Here is a 20,447-nt window from a genome sequence, read left to right as displayed (position 1 = left end):
AATCAAAGGGCAAATGACATTGTGCGAAATGGGCGTCTGACATGCATAACGTAATATTTGTGCAAAACGCTCGAGTTGAAGAATCTGAACTGTTTCGGACATACGCACAAAGTTAAGCAATCAGACACTTGCTTTTGTAGGACCGTGATTATGACGTAGCGCCTGTTGTTGGTGTCCTTCGAGGAAATCCTCCTCCCATACATTGTGAAATAAATTCGATGCGCAAATGTATTGAATTTGACGTGCCAATGAAGTGATTAAACTCAAAATGTTCTTCCATCTAATTACATGTGAAGTAGGGTTTTCACTATACTGGAATTCAGGACGAATCAATACTGACATTTTAAAAGCGTCCATTTTTTCGCTAACATTTGAGCGCTGTTGAGCATGTTTTAACATTGTGTTCACATCGATCAGCTGGCTGGTCTATAAGCTGACATACAAGCGATCCACTGATGAATCGTGGCTTTAAAATGCTCCAGTTTCCCTGTATCGGTGATTACACTCGGTAAACAGCAGTACATTTGGTGAACTGAGGACCATCACAGCCAATCACAGTCGTTTATGTTAAGTACATGAACACAATGGCGAATCAGAGCTGTTTAGAAACGAGGTTGATAGCATTCAAATTTTGCAAATTGACGTTTTTAAAAATTTCAGTATCGATTGGTACCGAATTCCAGTGTTGTGACAACCCTAGTGTAAACAGCCCACTGTTAAAAAAAACTCTGTTTCACGTTTTTTCCGGCAGCAGGGGTTAATTTGCTGTAAAATAACAGATATTAAATTACAGAAATTTACATTTAATGAAATTTCTGTAATTTAACGGCCGTCATTTTATGTGTTATTTCCAGGCACCCCACTTGCATAACAGATTTTATTCACAGTGCACAATCTATTTGTGCAGGCCTCAGTTGGAGTGAACGTCCAATCAGAGTTCACTATTTACTCTGGTGTTTAGCTTTGTCCACTTGTGATTAAATCTATGAAAACTAATCTTAATATCAGGTGTAACAGAGCTTTCATTCACATTAGTTTATGCAAGAATCAGCAATTAACTAGCAATGAGCATCTAGGCGAAATTCCTTTAGAATTAATTATAAACATACTACAGAAGACTGTTAAATCGTTTTTGTTCATAAATTCATTATAATTCTGAATATATTACTATGTGTTTTCAAATGTGTAAATTATACTTTTGTAATGATACCCGATGCATTAAATACTGCTAATAAATTGACTGAAAATAGATTTTTACCCAACTGTAAAGTGTTACCAAAACATCATGAATGAGCACTTTAGCAAAATGTAACATTAAAAATGATCTCAGTTTAAAACAAAGTGGTGTAAACGAACAAATCAAATTAGCTGTAGTAAAGTTAGTTAGTAGTAAATAGGCAAGTATTTGGCTGAAAGTAAAGCCAGCAAGGAGTGTTAAAAAAATAGACATTTCTGATATACGCAGTAAATATTGCTTGAACGTCTTCATCATAACAATGTGAATAATGAATTCATGCTGTTAAACACACCTCACGAAACGTCCCTTTGGTATGGTAAGTGACTATAAAGTGACTACGCACGCCACACGCTAGTCAAATAAAAACAATAATGAGCGTCACGTCATTTAAAGCTAACACGCCCTACATTTTAGCTACAAGAAGGCTAAACGTTTTGGAAGCGTTTCATATCTCAGATAAACATACGGGATTGTTGTGATCACTGACTGCCTAAGATACTGTATAATACTATAGCTATAATTTATAACAGCCTCAAATTAAAGAGAACAACATGTGGGGTGTTTTTAAAAGGAGCAGTCCACCAAAAAATATCCATTTGTGCAACATAAAAGAAGACATTTTGTTGGTAACAAAAACAATGGACTTCATTACAGCTGAAATAAATGCATAAATGTCCCTAAAATTTGTCTATAAAGTTTCAGCTCAAAATACCAGGCAGATTAATTATTGCACCATGTAATAAACAATAGGCTGTATTCAAGTATCTCTTTAAATGCAAATAAACTGCTGCTGCCCTCCCATATTCCAGAAAAGGGCAAAGTTTTTATCGCCTGTTTCAATCTTTTTGTTTCAAAAATATTTAACCAGTTACAAAAAACAAACATATGCATGCATTTGAATGTCTTGTCAGTTTAAATTCTGTGTGTGTGTGTGTGTTTGTGTGCATATATATATATATATATATATATATATATATATACACACATATATATATATATATATGTATGTATGTATGCATGTATATATATATATATATGTATGTGTGTATGTATCTATATATTTGTTTTTAAATGTTATCCTAGTTTACTTGTAATCGTTTGAATGTTTGAAACAGAAATAACTATACTTTGAATTGGATAGAATGACGACTGAAAGCAGTTTCATAACTATAAAAAACAACTGTTTTCTTCGGGCCAGTGGCTGATTGAACATATGTATTAATGTTCCCTTGCATATTACTTGTCAAAGTTTTAATAAAACCATGAGATTGTGATTTTTAGCAATTAACTATGCAGCTCTACTTCTCATTATACCTTCTTTTATGTTGCACAAAATTAAGTCAAAAAGATTTGGAATAACGAAGTCCAAAGTATACTTCACCTCATATAAAATGTTCAATGACACAATCTCTGTCATTAGCACAGTACGTATGTTTTTTGTAACCATGAGTACTACGCGCACAGTTTACACATGCAAATTTGACCAAAAAAAGTCAACACTGAACCAGTCCACTGTTTCCCTTTTGGAAAAGAAACAGACAGATCAGCAACAAACTACTGAAGACTGCAAAAACAACGGACACTTATGTTGAGGAGTGCATGTGTGATTAAACATATCTGCAACTCTAACTTAAACAAATACATTTTTTATTATTGGTTTAAGTTAGAGTTCAGGATATTTTTAGAGAGAAAAAGCGCTGGACAGGTAATGTTTTTGTAGTGTGCATGTGTTAAGCACCTATGTTCACTATGTATACTATAAAAAGTGTGCACTGGACTGCGCTAATGGCTTGTTTCCACTAAGCAGTATGATTCCGTACAGAACAATACAGTACACAGTTATTTCTGTGTCCAATGTTAAAAGTAGTGAACTCTACCACTTTTTGGAACTCTTTTGCAATGGTACCTTGCATAACAATACAGTAACAAAAGGGTGGAGCTAGACTCGCTGCTGAGCGCTATTGGTTTACAGAGAATCATTACCAGTTTATGCAACAAGACACAGCAATACAAGAAAAGTTATTTTTAAAAACACAGCTAAATCATGGCAACGTAATAATACAATAGCCCCTTTCACACATACAGACCTTTCTGGAAAATAACCGGCAATTTTCCAAATAGGTGTAATGTGTGAACAGGCCTTTTTAAAATACTGGTAAATTCATTCAAAATTTTCCATAAAGAGAAGTTGTAACGTTACTGGTAATTTGCTGGAATGCTGTTCTGTGTGAACACAGAAAGAAAATTGCCAGTAAGAGCGCGTTCACGATTAGAACATGCTGATGTGAGACATCTACTCCATCCAATCAGAACATTCAGACACATTCACCACCATGCTGTTTATGAAGATACAAGCCTTTGAATATTTTTTCAGGCATATTTAGCTGCTAGATGTTAGTCAGATAACATTTCTATGTTCCTTTCTAAATCCCAACTGTGTAAAAAATTATCTATAAAATGCTTCTGATGAACCGCTGTTAGTTTACCTTCAAGCTCTGCTTGAGTTGATTGACGTGTGTGCATGTGAAGCAGCTGGTGAGGGCCAGCACACACACATATTTTGTACATCTCGAGATGTGAAAGTGTTCCTCCATATGGTTTCGTTAAAGTTGTTTACAAATACAAGCGCAGTTGTTTAGAGGTCATTTCTGGTTAATGATGGCAAAATTTACCAGTATTTAGGAATGGATGTGTAAATCGTCTTTTCCAGAAAAATGCTGGAACATTCTTGTCTGGGTAAACAGCGCGTTAAAGTCGTTGTGGAATTTTCCAGATATTTACCGGTATCAGTGTGTGAAAGGGGCTAATGACTGTGCGCAGCAATGAACCATACTCAAACATAGCTTGTTGTTTTCTTGTGACAAACAGCCAGATGTCAAAAAGAAAGAACAGGTTCTGCTGTATGTGCTCTATTCTTGTTTAAGAAGCCGCTTGTGTCACATTTAAAATGTGTGGAAATCGCAACTCATGTTTCATCCTCTCTATATTTGTGCACGTTTGCCATGTGTCTACCTTTGAAATATGTTGCAATATGTGAAAAAGCCATATAGCTTTCTTCTTTGAGCTAGAATGACATCAATCAAAACCATGCCTACGAAGCACTGTTGGCAGTGGAAACACAAGCCTGATCAAGGTGAACCATACCGAACTGTTCTGTGTTGCACTGCACTGCACTGAACTGTACCGTTTTGTAGAAACTAGCCTTGTCAAAAGTATCAAATTCGCTACCGATCCGATACTGAAATGTCAAAAACGTCCCTTTCCTGCTAACATTTGAGCCACTGTTGATTGTGATCAGCCATAACAGTCATCTATTCACCACTGTTCACCAAGTGTAAACACTGATACATCGACACTGGAGCATTTCAAAGCTACGTAGATCAGTCGATCCATCAGCGGATCGCTCGTATGTCAGCTCATAGAAAGACCAACTGATCGACAGACTTTGAAATGTTCCATTGTTTATGTATCTGCCAAGTGTCCACCTGGCGAACAATGGTGAAGAGTGGCGAACCAATGACCTTCATGGCCAATCACAGTCATTTCTTTTGAGCATGTGAACACAATAGCCAATCAGGGGTGTTAAAGAACACGCTCAAATATTAGCAGTAATGGAGGTTTTGAAAATTTCAGTACTGATTGCTATTGAACTTGATTGACAATCCTAGTAGAAAGAAGGCAACAAAGTGTACTTTGGACTTAAAATATTAATTTTAGGTGAACTTTCCCTTAAAAAAAACCTCACAGCGTCCCACATTAGGAAAAAGCACTGAAACATACATCTAGCGGTCAGTTGGGTCACAAGTCATCCTCCATATTTACGCTGCTCCCTTGGCTGCTGGTTTTGGAGGCTCCGGGCGACATCGGGGAGAAGAGCACATCCGAACCCCTGACGTCATCCATCAGAATGTCACTAAGACCAACGTCAGGGTACAAATCAGAGGCATGTTCGTCCAGCTCTGTGAAGCTAAAAGTCTCCAGATGTAGCGGGCCGCTCACAGCCACAGCAGCCGGAGAGCCGGATGGAGGTACTGAGAGGAAAGGAGATGGTGAAGTCTGTGCCATTGCTCCATCCATGTTGAGGTGGCTCTGAGGCTGACCATCTCCGACGCCGGCCTGCATAGACGCATTTGGCTGCAGTAGCTGGTTTTGGATGAAGGATGCCTCTGTGTTCAGGCCTGGAGACACGGTAGCATTAAGGCCATGGTGGCGTGCTTGTATTTCTAGTTCCTGCATGCAACAAACAACAGGAGGTCACATTCATGTCATCTTGCCAGTGTATATATTATATACTGGCAAAATAAGCAGTCTATTAGTAGCTAAAACAGTTACACACCATCAAATCTGATAAATTTAGATTACTCAAAACATTTAGGTATTCTAAGGCTGCGTTTACATGACAAAGATATAGTTGAATTTGGTGTGTGTCTGTTAGCACCTGCCTTTAAAATCAACTGCACATTTCTACGTCACTGATTTCAAAGATTCTTGTATTGGGTGTTGTCAAGGATGTGATTAAGGTAACACTTTGAAAAATGTGCACTTTTTGAAACCCTTTTACAAAGTTATGCTTTTTCAAAATGCCATTGTCGTGTAAATGAACAAGAAAAATGCAGAAAAATTGTTCAGGTTTTGTTGTGTAAATGGCCCCTAACTCATTACTTTATAGTTACAAGGACTACCCTACAGCTCACAATGACTATGTTTACATGGACATCAGTAATCAATTATCTGCCTTAATCTGAATAAGACAATAATATGATTAAGGTGTTTACATGAGTTGCATTCATGATCCTGTTTTAGATGTTATAGCACATAATTCGATTAATGTCATCGCGCCACCAGGCTATCCACACTTATACTATACATCAATAATGCAACTAAAATCGGCATACTCCACATGTCTTAGTCCGATCTGGGTTCAGTTCGATTATGACTTTAGTCAGATTAAGGTTATCAAAAATTGCTGTTTACATACTCTTAATCAGAGTATTGTCTTAATCGTATTAAAATCAGAGAATAGGTGTCCATGTAAACATACTAAATGTTAATTATAATTTAAAGATAAATATTAAGAAGACTCATTTGTTTACATTAATTTCACATCAACTCCATCTTTAGTGTCCGCCTGCATATGTTCATGTAACTATAAGAGAGATTTTTCAAACACACGTTTGCAGGATTTTATTTTTGGATAATTCAGCATAGTGAATACAGTTTTTTAGTCCGTCATCAACTAAATCACAAGTTTCAACATAACAGAAAACTCTAACATACACAAAATTACAGTTTTAAACAACGCTTAAATTCAACTATACAGAAATTTGCTTCTACACAATCAGCTTGATTTTAATCGTGTTCTATATAAAAGCAACAGGACGCAAAAGAAGGAATATTTTCCATATTAAAAGGAGTTTTTGTTCTAACCAACACCTCAAATTGATCAGAAATGGCTTCTATTTCTTACAGGTGAACAACAAAAAACTGACAATGATCCCCTTAGGTACACTTCATGTGCTTTATTCATCGTTAAATGCTAAAAATGTCATTTTGAATGACAATTTACATTACATTTATTGCCATACTACTTAAAGCAGCAGCAGATAGTTCACCTCAGATTATGAAAATAAAATAAGCTGTTTGAAATTGAACTTCACATCTGTGACTCAAAACCAACACAGTGATTCAGCATGTACATATAATAATGTTAGTGTAATATGTCAAAATTAAACTATAAACCTTGCCGTTTAGTGAGTGCATATTCTGTGCTTCTGGATGGCTGTATAATGTAAATATTTGAGTTTATGTAACGTGTGCAATGAATTTGAGTAAAATAAACTGGATAATGTTTTGCTCATTTTGGATACAGACATTATAAGGCAAGTCTGTCTTAGTTTTGGACTTGTGGGATAAATAAAAATCCTGGAGAGTGATGTACCTGTATGCGGAGAATAAGGGCCTGGTTAGATTGCTCCAGTTTCTTCTGTCTCATCTCGATCTCTTTGGCCCTCTGCTGCTCTTTCTGGAGTTTTCTTATGTAATCAACTGAAGCCTTCAAAATGGTTCCCTTGTTCCAGCGCATTTCCCTAACATTGTGACAAAACAGGAAGTAAATATTATTTATGTAAATATTATGTGTTGACAAACTAGTTTTTTGAATGCACTGTTCTTAAAATAAATGTTAGTATGTATACTGTATGTACAGTTAAAGTCCTCCTGAATTATTAGCCCCCATGTATATTTTCTTCCCCTGTTTCCGTTTAACGGAAAGATTTTTTTCAGAACATTTCTAAACATAATAGTTTATCCTGTAGTAAATAAAAAAATTGCTTAATATGATTTACCTTAAAATGGTTAAAAAAATTTAAACTGCTTTTATACTATCTGAAATAAAACAAATAAAACTTTTTTTTATTATTTAAAAGTTGTTTATATAAATATACTGATTTAGATTTATATTACAATAAAGCATCACAAACTTTGAATTAATTGGTTTTGGTACTTCCAGAATGTCTCCACAACAAATGTGAAACTTTTCACCATGAGAGATGTTTTGGATCAAAATATTTCAAGCTCAAACAATGCTACAGTCAGTTTTGTATTGTTTCTCAAAACACAAAAGCCTGAAGGAAAGAAACTTACGGATCAGTGGATTTGGGTATTAGAGCCCCTAACTCCTTTATTCTGTCATTTATGTTGAATCTTCTCCGCCGTTCAACTTCACAAAACAAAGCACAGATGTAATCACACAGTCACACAAACAGACAATAATACGCTACTGAAGTCTGTGTGTTTTGAACTCACTGAGATTGTGATTATCTTTCTTCTGTCTCTCCTTCATGAAAGCTCTGGCCTCTGTTTCTGGAAAACACAACAGCCATTATGACCACCGCCTACCCTATACTGTACAGCAGATACACAACACGACAGAAAATAATGGAATATAGAAGACACACCGATCACAATACCATTACCAGTATATTCCCTTTTGATGTTGGGCAGATCTGCTGGACAGGAGTTGCTGACGGTGATGGTTGGAGTCGTCATACCAGGACTGTTGTAGACATCCAGAAGATTTCCTGGAAGCTATGACAGAAACACACTTTGAAAAACATCAAACTCTGCTAGAAACAGATAATGATCAAAGCTGCCTAAAACACAATGTTATGAAGGAATATTGCTTTACCACCACGTTTAGCACTGTTGACGCACATGACTTCAAAAAAACGCTAAATTAAATCAAATGTAGATTTCTGGACACCTGAACAACCTGCAACAGAAGGACTGTATGCTCTGTATATAGTGTGACAGAATGGCTTTCGGTTTACTATTAAAACACATGTAAAGCTTATGATTTTCTCAGTGCCTACCACCTCACTATGAGGACATGTACACCTAAACTACATTTTATTTAACGTGAAAGAAACTTTGTTGTAAAATGTAAACAGAAACTCAAGCATCTTTATGACAACTTGTTGAAATAAATTTGGTTTAACTTAAAATAATTGCATGACTCCAAAACAAACAGACAAGCTTTTTAGATTACTCAAATTTAAATAAACCATTAAAAAAGTCTATAAAATTAAAACATTCAAAAATTTTACTTTCAAAACTAAACAGAATTTGTGGGAAAATAAAGATTTTATAGAGCTCTAAAACAGATGCAAAAAATGCACATAAAATGATGCATAGTAATTCAAAATATGCATTAGAAATTCATTATCAATAGCCTAATACCACTTAACAGCACTGTTTGGAATCCTGTCAGAATATGTTGAATTAAATAAATTATGGGCTGATAGTAGCCTTTGCAACTTACTGATTGGACAACCTGATCTTATGAATTGGAAGACAACAGCTCTCCCTTCTTATTGGCAATGGCTTTTTAATTATTTTTTTTTTACATGCTCTTAGAATGGAAACAATTTGGTTTGTTTCAAAACAAAAGTAAAAACAGCTCCAGAGAGTCTGGAGAACTTTTATAATTTTTTAAGGAGACACTTATTTTTTGTATAGTTTTTTATTTATTTATTTTTCCATCTGTTTGTTTTTTTTTTTTTTGTTTTTTTTTTATTTTTTTATTGGTTTTAATGAACATACAAACGTAAACAAAAAAGGGCAAAGACAAATATATCAGTAGACAAATATAGCAGCAAAAGGCAAAGAGAAAAAAAAATCTATAATTAAATTATTTCAAAATAATAATAATAAAGAAATAAATAAACATACCAACAAAATACAAAAAAGAATAAAAATAAAACATAATACACAAAGTTATGCAGTGATTAAGGTCACACATATTGTGAAAATACATCAGATGTGTTCATAGAGTCAGAGGATCATTAGAGGCATCCATATTTTTTGAAAGGCATCCCCTTTGTTTTTTAAGTAGTATGTATATTGTTCCAAGGGCATTGTTTCATTCAAGAGTTTTATAAAGAGTTCAAATGTTGGAGGTTTTTGTTGGTTCCAGTTGAGCAAAATGCATTTTTTTGCTAGATAGGAGATGATGCCGAGTCTCTTTATAGAAATAGGATCAAGTGTCTTGTTCAGTTCTGTACCAAAGAGGTATAGTGTTGGTGTGTTGTCCAATGGAACTTGCAAAGCTTTGGCTGTAAAGTCCTGTACTGCTTTCCAGAAAGATTTTAGCTTTTTGCATTCCCAAAAAACATGCATGATTGATCCTAAATAGGCTTTACCATCTGTTTGTTTTTTCATAATTATTATTTTTATGTTACATGTGCATGCTTATATGGTATTTTACCTTAATATTTATATAATTATTTAGTGTATAATTATGTTTTCCCAATAATTTCTTGTTTGGTGAATTAAATCAGTGCATTTATATTTTCAGCTCCCGAAAGACTGTTAATGTTAATTTTCATCTCACATTTACCTATTTTGCTCTACAAAAAGTAATGGTTAGCACATGTAGACTGTTAATTTGTATTTAACTGTCATGTATATATATGGAAGTTTTTTCCTAACCAAATTCAAATGAAAATTCAAATGCCTAAAAAGATCAAATAATAAATCTAACTTTCAACTACACAAAAGATAAATCAATTGCTCAAATGATCAAATAATGAATCGAAATGCATTCTCAAATGAGAAATCAAATGTATTTGATATTTAATTTTCATGAAGATCTCAGTACAATTCTGTAATGAATAAATGAAAACTCAAATAACCAAACCCTAATTCAAATGCAGGAACCATTTTCTGGTGAGCTGGAAGCTGATGATGGACTGATTACTAGGATTATAAAGGCACCTCATTCACAAAGACTCTTTGCTGAGTCTTGTTGTTCCCTGTGAAGCATTACAAAACGGTTTTCGCTATTTGTCCTGCCATGTCTTGATTCTTGTCTTGTTTACCGTCGTTGTTGTTTTGCCTCCTGTCCTGTTTGTAATTCTGTGTTTAATAAATGTTTTGTTAACTTTTGTCTCCGTTTTAGTTTTAGTTTTTTAAATTGAACTACGTTTGTTTGTTCGGGCAATGTTTTATTTTTTAGTACCAACTTCCAAAAGAGTTTTTTGTTCACTCAACTTCAGACATTTTAGGTCAGTGCAACTGATGTTTTCAAAAGTTGGGTACACGAGAAAAAAAACTAAAGGAAATAATAAAATTTTGTGTTGGGTTAGTTAAAAAGTTTTGTTACAGAGTAGTTCACCTCTCCAGAAAACTAATAATTTTATGTTAACCCAACTTAATGTTTTTTTTAATTACTGACAAATAACTTTCGATCAGTGCAGCTGATTAAGTGAACAAGAGAGTTGAGTGAACAAGAAAAAGCAAAAGGAAATCCGATTTTTGGTTGTTGTTGTTGTACTAGCTAAAACTTTTTTTTACAGTGTAAGATGAACCCAATTAAGCAAAAAAGAGAAATAAATGCATAAGAATTATATTAAACCATTAATAAACATTATTTAAATATTATTTAATATAGTACTAATATTATGAAAATTACTCTAATATGAATTTTTCTTAGAAATGTTAAATAAAATATGTAACACAACGAAAATAAATGATTGAAAATTTAAATTCAAAACAGCACATATTCAACACTCATTAATGTAATTAAATTGAATAATGAGATTTTACCTTTCCTTTCCTTTCATGCTCCTGCAATAACATTATCCTCATTTCACCTTTTACTTCCTTCACCAGCAAAAAAAAAAAAAAAAAAATGGGGGAAACCCTTTAAAAGTTGCCGTTTCAATCCAGTGTCTTACTCTGTACTTACTGTCCACAGCCCCGTTTGTCCCTCCCTGATCATTCCTATCTGGCAGGTGTTAGTAAAGTGTCAGAAGTGCATGTTTATATGTTTATGCTTCCCCACTGCTGGCCTCCCTCATAAGTGCACTGGTTAGCACTCACTCTTAAAAGGGGTGGGGGGTATATTTACGTTCAGGAAATGCTGTACTGTAGCTTTCAGAATGGCTCATGGCGGTTTACCACAAATACAGCTCTGTCTCAAAGAGGCTTTTATTCAGAACCTCAGCGTAATGCTATATGGATACATTCCTTAATAATAAAGATGATCACTGAGCTTACCGTGTTCGGGAGCTGCAGGCCAGAATCGATCAGTGACAAGATGTCATCGTTGAAGCTGGACTCAAGGCTGATGATGTCGTCAATGACATCATCCATCTGAGAAGACACAATTAAGGTTTAGAATGAGTATTAGTATTGATATTTAAGAGTGTGAAATATATTTAGGAATACAGTGAACAGTAACACCTGAAAAGTGTGTGTTTTGTGGGTGAATTAAGGCAGAAGTGCAGAGCGGAGTAATAATTAAGCTGCTGCTGTGGTATTTTGCAGTACATTGTGACAAAACTAGAGCGAGGACAAACTGAACAGTGAAAAGTAAGAATGTTCTGGCACGAGTCAACAAGACAGTGACGTGCAATAAACAATTACTGTTTTGATAACAACTTAAAGGGATATTTATAGTTTTCATAGATATTTAAGTCACCCTATGCCTAAATCTGTTTAACTTTTCATTGAGTTGCTAATGACTTCAATAGTGTTTTATCTTGGCTCTATCTCTTTTTTTTTTGGGAGCACTATACTTTTGAGCCTAACATTTGATAGCGTTTGTTAGCAACACAATCATCTGTTGGCATGTTTTGCTGTCTTCAGTAGTTTGTTGGTTGTTCTCGTTTCGACTCCTTTGGTTTCTGATTGTGAAAAATGTCCCAGTTGATTGTTGAGTGGTGACAACTCAAGTTATACAAACACAATTCAAGGCACGTGTGTGAGCTGCATGTACACTGTCAGCTAGTTACAAAAATCAGTGGTCCATTTTGTTTTGATGACAAAAACTGTATCATGAATAATCCTTGCATGTACGTTAATGATCTAATTCTGTAGTGAAGTCAACAACTTTAAAAACAAACAATGACTTTTTTGAGCTGATGAATAATTAAAATAACGATCAATGCACTGGCCCATTTAAAGGGAAAGTTCACACAAAACTAAAAATTCTGTCATCATTTACTCACACTTCACTTATCACAAACCTGAGTTTCTTTTTTCTGTTCAACACAATAGAAGTTATTTTGAAAAATGCTGGAAACCTGGTACTCACTGACTTACATATTATGTGTGTTTCCTATTATATAAGTCAATGGTTACCAGTTTCTAACATTTTTCAAAATATCTTATTTTGTGTTTAACGGAATAAAGTAACTCAGAAGTGTTTGGTGGTTTGGCACCACTTCAGGGTGAGTAAATTGACATTTTTAGGTAAACTATGCCTTTAAAGTGGACAACAATGGAACTGATATTTACTCTTATAATAAACAAAACAACATGGTCCTTTGGTATAGATGCTTAAATAAGCAGGGTTGCACATAACCAGTACTTAGGTGGGCATGCACAATTGAAATAAACAAATTTCACGCCATATTTGCTGCTAAAGAGGTGTTTTTTGTTACCCAGTTTACTGCAACATAAGATATTTATTACAAACATGTTAAAATGAATGCTTGTTGTTAGCTGTGTAAAATAATGTGTTTTGTTTATGATCACACTTTATTTTAAAGTACACTTCTCGCTATTTACAAAACATTAACAAACACTCGCAATATTTTTTTTTTTTTGCTGCATATTATTAACAGTTAGCAAAACAGTAGCTAGATTTAGTAATCAGCTAGGATTAAGAATGTAGAATAAGATCATTCTTCTTAATAATCAACAAGTAACAAGCCAGTAGTTAATAGTGGGAATCAGTACTTAAATTAAAGTGTTAGCAATAATTGTTTTGTAAGATTGTGGTTCCAGTAGACTTTGGATTTAGTTCACATTACCTCAGATTGAATTAACTTCGGTGTGAAATGAAAGCAATTGGATAGAAACATGGGCTTGTGCAAATATCCCACGCTTGTATCTTAACGTAAGAATGTAAAATAAAGTAGGTCTCTCAGTGCACAGAGATGGAGTTGCTGTCAGTGTTGTAGTTTACAATGGCATTGTTTCAGATAATCTGGGTTCCCGTAGTGCACATTCTATGCCCCGTCCTCAAGAACTGTGCTAAATCAGTTGATCGTCAAGTGCAATACTGTTGTCAAGCTGCAGAGCTTTCATTTTATAGAAAGGTGTCAATTAAGATTTTAACATCTTAATAGTTAATATGACTGCACATAGGATGGCTGTGCTATGAACAGTGGGAGTTCAAAAAACATATCCCGGTACAACTTTGAGAAGTTACATGCATCCCTGAACACAGTTCTTGTTTTTGGCCTTTGCATCTGAAAGGCATGATCAGTACACAATGTATATTTATGTATATGTGCTTTACCTCTTCTTTGTTGGAGCCTAGATTAAGATGTGCCATGGGGCTGTTGGGAGCGCTGCTTGCTGATGGGCCCATTTCTGGAGCCGAGGCTGAATGCGGGACAGGAGACACACCGAGAGTTTGCGTGGCAACTTTATTGCCGAGTGTGGTGGACAAGTACTCCTTCACTTGCTGCCTCTGCGCCTGCTGGATGTGGTATTTAGTTGGGTTTTCCAGATGGGTTTGCACCTACACCCAAATAAAAACACTCCATCAGAGCTCATGCAAAGACATAAGGGACATTTCATGCTACATATTGCACTGTTGTCCATGCATTAGTCATAAAGAAGGAAATGTTGCCACTTTTAATTAAAGAGGAACAAACATTTAGGAGTTTACACTGCATTTAATCTCAAAATAAATTGTGAAGCTAAAATAATTTAATGTCACTGAAGAATGCATACCTCTATTTAAAAGTATGTATTTCGATTTAAAAAAAACATATACTATTAAATTATATATAAAACTTTGAATTATATTAGAAATGTACTGCAATTATTTATGTTATCTTATATAAATAATGTATAAGTGCTGCTACATATAAGGAACCTAATGCATTGAACATTAAGCAATACATGTGCAAAGGCCACACACATTTCACTCTGTGCAATAGTATACCTGTTTATAGTGTTTAAAGCAAATGCAACAATAACATCTGTTTAAACTTTCTGTGCAAAATTCAAACTATTTGTCATGTGTGATGGGAATTAAAAAGCCTCTTTATAACGTCTGTAAAAGTTTTGTTTTATCTAGGGATGCCGGAAGCCTACTTTACCTCAGTCTGAATGAAATGTTTAGACTTGTCTAACTACTGACTGATATTAATTATTTAAATGTATTTACAATATGGTTAAGTTAAAAACGCAGGTTAGGTTTTTTTTGCATGTAATTGTGCATAATTAATTTTAGTTACTATAGTAAGAACACAGAGCATGAGCAACAAATAAACTGTTAGCAAATAAAGCATAACCTTGTTTTCTGAGACTTTTTAGATCTAGCTTTAAACGTTGTACTAGATATTTTGACGACAGTCAAGAGGTTTGGTTGCTGCTCAGATATGCACAGTAGAATAAATCCATTCAACTCAATTCATGTTTATTTCTATAGTGCTTTTACAATGTAGATTGTAACACTGAAGAGCAAATCCATTAATGCACAGCTCTACAAGTCCCAACCAAGCACGCCAGTGGTGAAGAACAAACTTTGAATATATATAAAAAGTATTATTACTAATTGGTGGTTTATAAGTAGGCCCACACAAAATCTGTGCGCACAGAAATCCACAGATTTTTAAGCCTATCATTGAACGTGTTCATTTACTGTACTTATGCAAAGTGTGTAAATACATATTTATTCAGTTTTTATATTAATTTGAGTAATTTTATTGTTTATGTGATTTATTTATAATACCGTTTATAGAGTAATATTTTCTGTTTTAACACAGGGGTTACAAAACTTTTCAGCCTGCGACCCTTACAATAACAATGCCAGTGACTCACGCCCCCCAAATTCCTCATAGGTGGTTATAAATATGCAAACGTTGCTGATAGAACAATAGACCTTTATAAACATGAGCATATTGACAACACACAAAAGTGCAACAGTCTAACAACCATTTCATTTTTAGTTTAATTTAATATTAACCTCATTTAATGAGACTGGTGGACAGTGTTTTCAGCACAAGTCTATTCTTGGTTTAATTTTGGAGACTGCCAATCAGAGATCATTCTCGATATACAGAGGTGATCTGTATTTATTTTTAATGTATTTGAGTGCCATAAAGGTGTCAGAAGGTTTAACGTGGTGCTATAAAATCAATCTGCTGTAGCTGACACTATTGCTGTGTTGTTAATCTAACGTAAACACACAGATCCTATAAAAAAAATTCTTTAAAGGCAGATGGCTTTTCATTTAATTGTTTTTATTTGTTTTCTACTATTAAAAACTAATATTTTATCTTCTGTAGGTATGGTTAAAATATGGTCATTTTAATAGTTTAATCAAATTTATTTGACTTTCAAATCACCAAGCGACCCTCTGTCATTGTCCCTTGACCCCAACTTTGGAGGCACTGTTTTAGTATACATTAAATGTTGTTTACCAAACAAGCAGATTTGATTGGATTTGCTTTGTAAACCTTTAATAGTTCAAGTTAAAAAGTCATTATTATATATACATTTTTAGTTACTATTCTCCCAAAATCCCATAAAAAAACAAAGATTTTGCTTTAAAATTCTGCACAGAAATAGCAAAACAATTCAGTCTGGCCGTGCTTATTAGCCAGTCTAGACCCACCTTCAGAACCTCCACCGGGACTTGTGCTGGAGGAGGCCGGGCAGCCATGGGTGGCAGCGAGACGGAGATGGCAGGAGTGGTGTCTGCAGGGCGGAGCTGAGCGACTGATGCCTGCTGCTGCGCCTCCCTCCTCTCCTGCTCCTGCGCCTGCTCTCGCATCAGCTGCTGCCGGAGCAACACTCTCGAAGACATGCTGCTGTGCTGCGTCCACCGCTCTATTAACAAGCTGCAGAGGAGGAAACAAGTAGGAAAGCTGCTCAATCTGCCACAGGAGCTGCAGGCAGTATAAAAGGAAATAACAGGGACTACCACTTCTCCTTTTGGACAATGAGGAGTAAAAAAATGATATTTAGAATAGCTGAGTCGTGTTACTTGTATTTAAAGAGAAATGTAAGCAAGGAGTAGAATGGACGTCAAGTGTCCCATTTTGAAAATTTATATCCATTTCTCTGTGAATATAAGCAATGTATTTTGGTGCATTTAAACAAAACAGATTTATTAAACAGATATTTATTAAAATAATATTTTAGTCACCAAACACATTTAGAAATTGAAAGATTTCTAGACACAATTTAATTCAAGCAAAATATTGCAAAAGAAATTACAACCTACAAAATTTCAATGTAAATATTTTTTTTTTGATTCTCTTGATTTTTTCCTCTTTTTTTTATTTGTTTAATATTTTTCTATAACAGATAAATTTGGAAGTCCTAGTTTTTGGACCGTTATCGTAACTCATTTTGTTAGAGAAGCTCCAGATTTGGCTTCAGCACTGACTAATGTAATGTATATGGACATATATAATATCGTATAGCTTTCTATTAAAAATATGAATTCAAAAAAAAGATCTGTGTGGGGTGTACTGATATATGAGCACTGTATATAGACAGAGAGAGAGAGAGAGAGAGAGAGAGAGAGAGCGGAGTAATATCCCATATGACAATATGTCAGTTCATATGCTGATAACAATACACAGTGCATAAATTAATACACACCATTTTGAAAATCTATATTTTTTACCTCTCAGTGAAAGTAACTTACAAATGTTTTACTAAAAGAAAACTTTTTCTACTTTATCAGTGAATATGGGAAATATTGTTGCATTTGAACAGATTATAATAAACAGATATATTTATTAAATTAATAATTTAAAATAACATTTAAAAAATATATCACAAGAAACATATATATATAGTTCTATTGATTTTTTCTCTTTTTTTACATTCCTATTTAATTTTTTATACCAAATATATAAATTTAAGTACAAATCTTTGGAGTGTTATTGTAAGTTATTTTGTTAAATAAGCTCCAGATTTGACTTCAGTACTGACTAATCTAAAGTATATATAATATTGTTCAGCATTCTATTTTAAATTCTATTTAAAAGAGAGAATTGTGAGGGGTGTACTCATATATGCTGAGCACTGTATAGCACGATAAAGTAGCATTTCTTAATTACAATACATTATTGTTATTTACAGTTGAAGAGGCCCTCTGTTTATTTTTTCATCAATTTCTGTTTAACATAGAAGAAATTTTTAACACATTTCTAAAGATAACAGTTTTAATAACTCATCTCTAACTGATTTATTTGATCTTTGCCATGATGACTGTAGATAAAATTTTACTAGATATTTTTCAATACATTTCTATACAGCTTAAAGTGACATTTAGAGGCTTAACTAGGTTAATTAGGTTACCTAGGCAGGTTAGGGTAATTAGGCAAGTTATTGTAAAATGATGGTTTGTTCTGTAGACTATCAAAAAAAAAAAATACACCTTAAAAGGGCTAACAATAAAATTTAATAACCTTAAAATGTTTTTAAAAAATGAAAAATTATTTTTATTCCAGCCAAAATAAAACAAATAACACTTTCTCCAAAAAAAAAATATATTATCAGACATTCTGTAAAAATGTCCTTGCTCTGTTAAACATCATTTAGAAAATATTTTAAAAAGAAAAAAAATCAATGGGGGCTAATAATTCTGTCTTCAGATATATATTAACCAGATTTTAAAATATATACTCAGAAATGTACTCATTGATAATTGATCATATTTCTAACTTTATTTAGAACTTGAGGTAACTTAGAACTTTATTCCTAAAATAAATATTAATTAAATACAAAACACTTAAGAAAAACTAATAATTATAGGTAAAGCATAAAAACAGTATCACTAAATAACATGCAAAATGTAAACATTGTACTTTCAAGATTGTAACTTTGTCACAGTGCTGTTATTCATGTTTTTGTCTGCATCCCCATAATGACGTGTCATATTGAACTGTAATCAAAGTATTTTGTGACACCACAAAATAATCGACAAAGAATATGAATTGGATACATGCAGTATATAGCTATGATAAAATTATGAGAATAAAAGATGACTTGAGAAAAAGTTTTGATCGATTCACAGAGTTTGGGTAAAATGTTAATAGCTTTTTTCCAAATTTTATAAAAGTTTGATCATTTCTTCTTGCTGAAGATTTACAATCAGAGTTATTCCAGCAAATATTGATTTCTTAACTCTTGTGATCTGAAAACCTTGGTATTGTGTCGTCTAAATTAATACAAACCTGAACAAAAACTTACCATCTTTTTGTTATTTTGATTAAGCAATAACTAATGTGAATGACAATATTTTAATTTTGTGTTTGTCAATGTATTAAGTTACATAATAATTCATACTGAATAGTAAACTAATAAATTGAAATAACACATTCAAAATAATTGTGATTTTGTGTAATAGTCATTTTTATTAGTAATAATTGTTGTACTCAACCACATAAAATGTAAAATGCTTAAATGGACTCTTAAATCTTTCCATAGCTGTAAGTTTTATAAAGCACAGACACAACGTAATGTAGCATATGCGTGTATGCACATATACACAACATTTCTCAAACAATTACTATATTATTCTGTAAACTACTGACATATCTATTTAAAGAAAAAAATAATAATAATTTTGCATTTACAGCATTTTTTATAAAAAAAGAAAACATGACGTCTTTATACATATTTTAAATTTTTATGATAAATATCAGGTGAAAAACATTTATTTTATTTTTTTTTAATTCTGAGCAAAAATCTAGATAAAAAATATATTTGAAACTAATAAGAAATGCTCACAAGCCCTTACTTAAACCCATTCCCCATATGGTAAAACAGAAAAAAAAATGAGAATTTTCAACTGGTCTTAATTAGTTTTTGAGTTATCCCTTAATTGCGCGTTTTTATGTATATTTGGTCAACTTTGATGTCTTAAAGTGTATTATAAATTAAAAAATATAAATTTCTCAATTTACTGAATATAGACATGCCAACAATATGAAAATACACAAATGATCAACATTTAAATAGACTGGAAAAAATTATTTAGCGCTTGACCAAAACACTGTCTAAACACGCACGATCTGAACCATTAATGTCATATGATTGAAGTCTGCAGGTCTATCAAGGGGAAGTACAGAATTTACCAATGACAGCTGCCGAAATACCATTGTTCACCAGTTATATTGAATATGTTAATACAAACATGAACAAAACTTCAGAATCTGAATGTATCCTATAAGCACAAATGGACAAAACACTTCAATTATGATTGTGCAGCTTGATATGCTGTATAACGTTAAAGGGAGAGTTATGTAATGGTTCGGAACATTAGGATTGGGATTAGCCTCTGAACTATTTAAAGTTAAATAAATGTGATAACTTAAACCAAGTCATCTTGTGTATTAGTCATTTATACTAGCAAGCAAGTGTATCTGCTTGTAACTCTCTATGGCGCACTTAACAAACCCCGAATGGTTGTTTTTGACAGCATCCAGCTGTCAGCGCTAGGCTAACTAGCTAGCAAGTTGACTTGTCAAACAGCGTTGCTTCAATTAAACTTTATCAGGGTATACTCAGACGACACCATTAAGAATTTTACAAGGCTTAAACACTCGAGTCGGGTAGACCAGGAGTGAAAATAAACTTAGTTACCTGGTTGATGTTATTAGAAGTAAAGCGAGTTTGCTGGAAGAATCGCCATTACCCGCATGAGGATTTCCTTGTTTTGGATGTC

At 33.6% G+C, this 20,447-nt stretch overlaps 1 protein-coding gene across 13 annotated transcripts in view; it reads right to left on the bottom strand.

The window, feature by feature from the left end:
* The window catches only part of tfe3b (transcription factor binding to IGHM enhancer 3b), a 27,565-nt gene extending 7,118 nt beyond the window's left edge, over window positions 1-20,447 (bottom strand). For 2 of the 13 annotated variants that reach the window (XM_073916039.1, XM_073916040.1), the window contains exons 1-9: window positions 20,366-20,447; window positions 16,377-16,602; window positions 14,046-14,270; window positions 11,795-11,890; window positions 8,212-8,323; window positions 8,042-8,098; window positions 7,880-7,955; window positions 7,176-7,323; window positions 5,018-5,467 (exon numbers count right to left, since the gene is read on the bottom strand). In XM_073916039.1, coding sequence (XP_073772140.1) covers window positions 5,036-5,467; window positions 7,176-7,323; window positions 7,880-7,955; window positions 8,042-8,098; window positions 8,212-8,323; window positions 11,795-11,890; window positions 14,046-14,270; window positions 16,377-16,568 — 1,338 coding nt within the window. In that variant the 5' untranslated portion in view covers window positions 16,569-16,602; window positions 20,366-20,447 and the 3' untranslated portion in view covers window positions 5,018-5,035. 13 annotated transcript variants of the gene reach the window in all.

Source organism: Danio rerio, chromosome 11, assembly GCF_049306965.1.
Source record: "Danio rerio strain Tuebingen ecotype United States chromosome 11, GRCz12tu, whole genome shotgun sequence".
Taxonomy (NCBI): Eukaryota; Metazoa; Chordata; class Actinopteri; order Cypriniformes; family Danionidae; genus Danio; species Danio rerio.
This window is presented reverse-complemented; position numbering and strand designations above follow the sequence as displayed.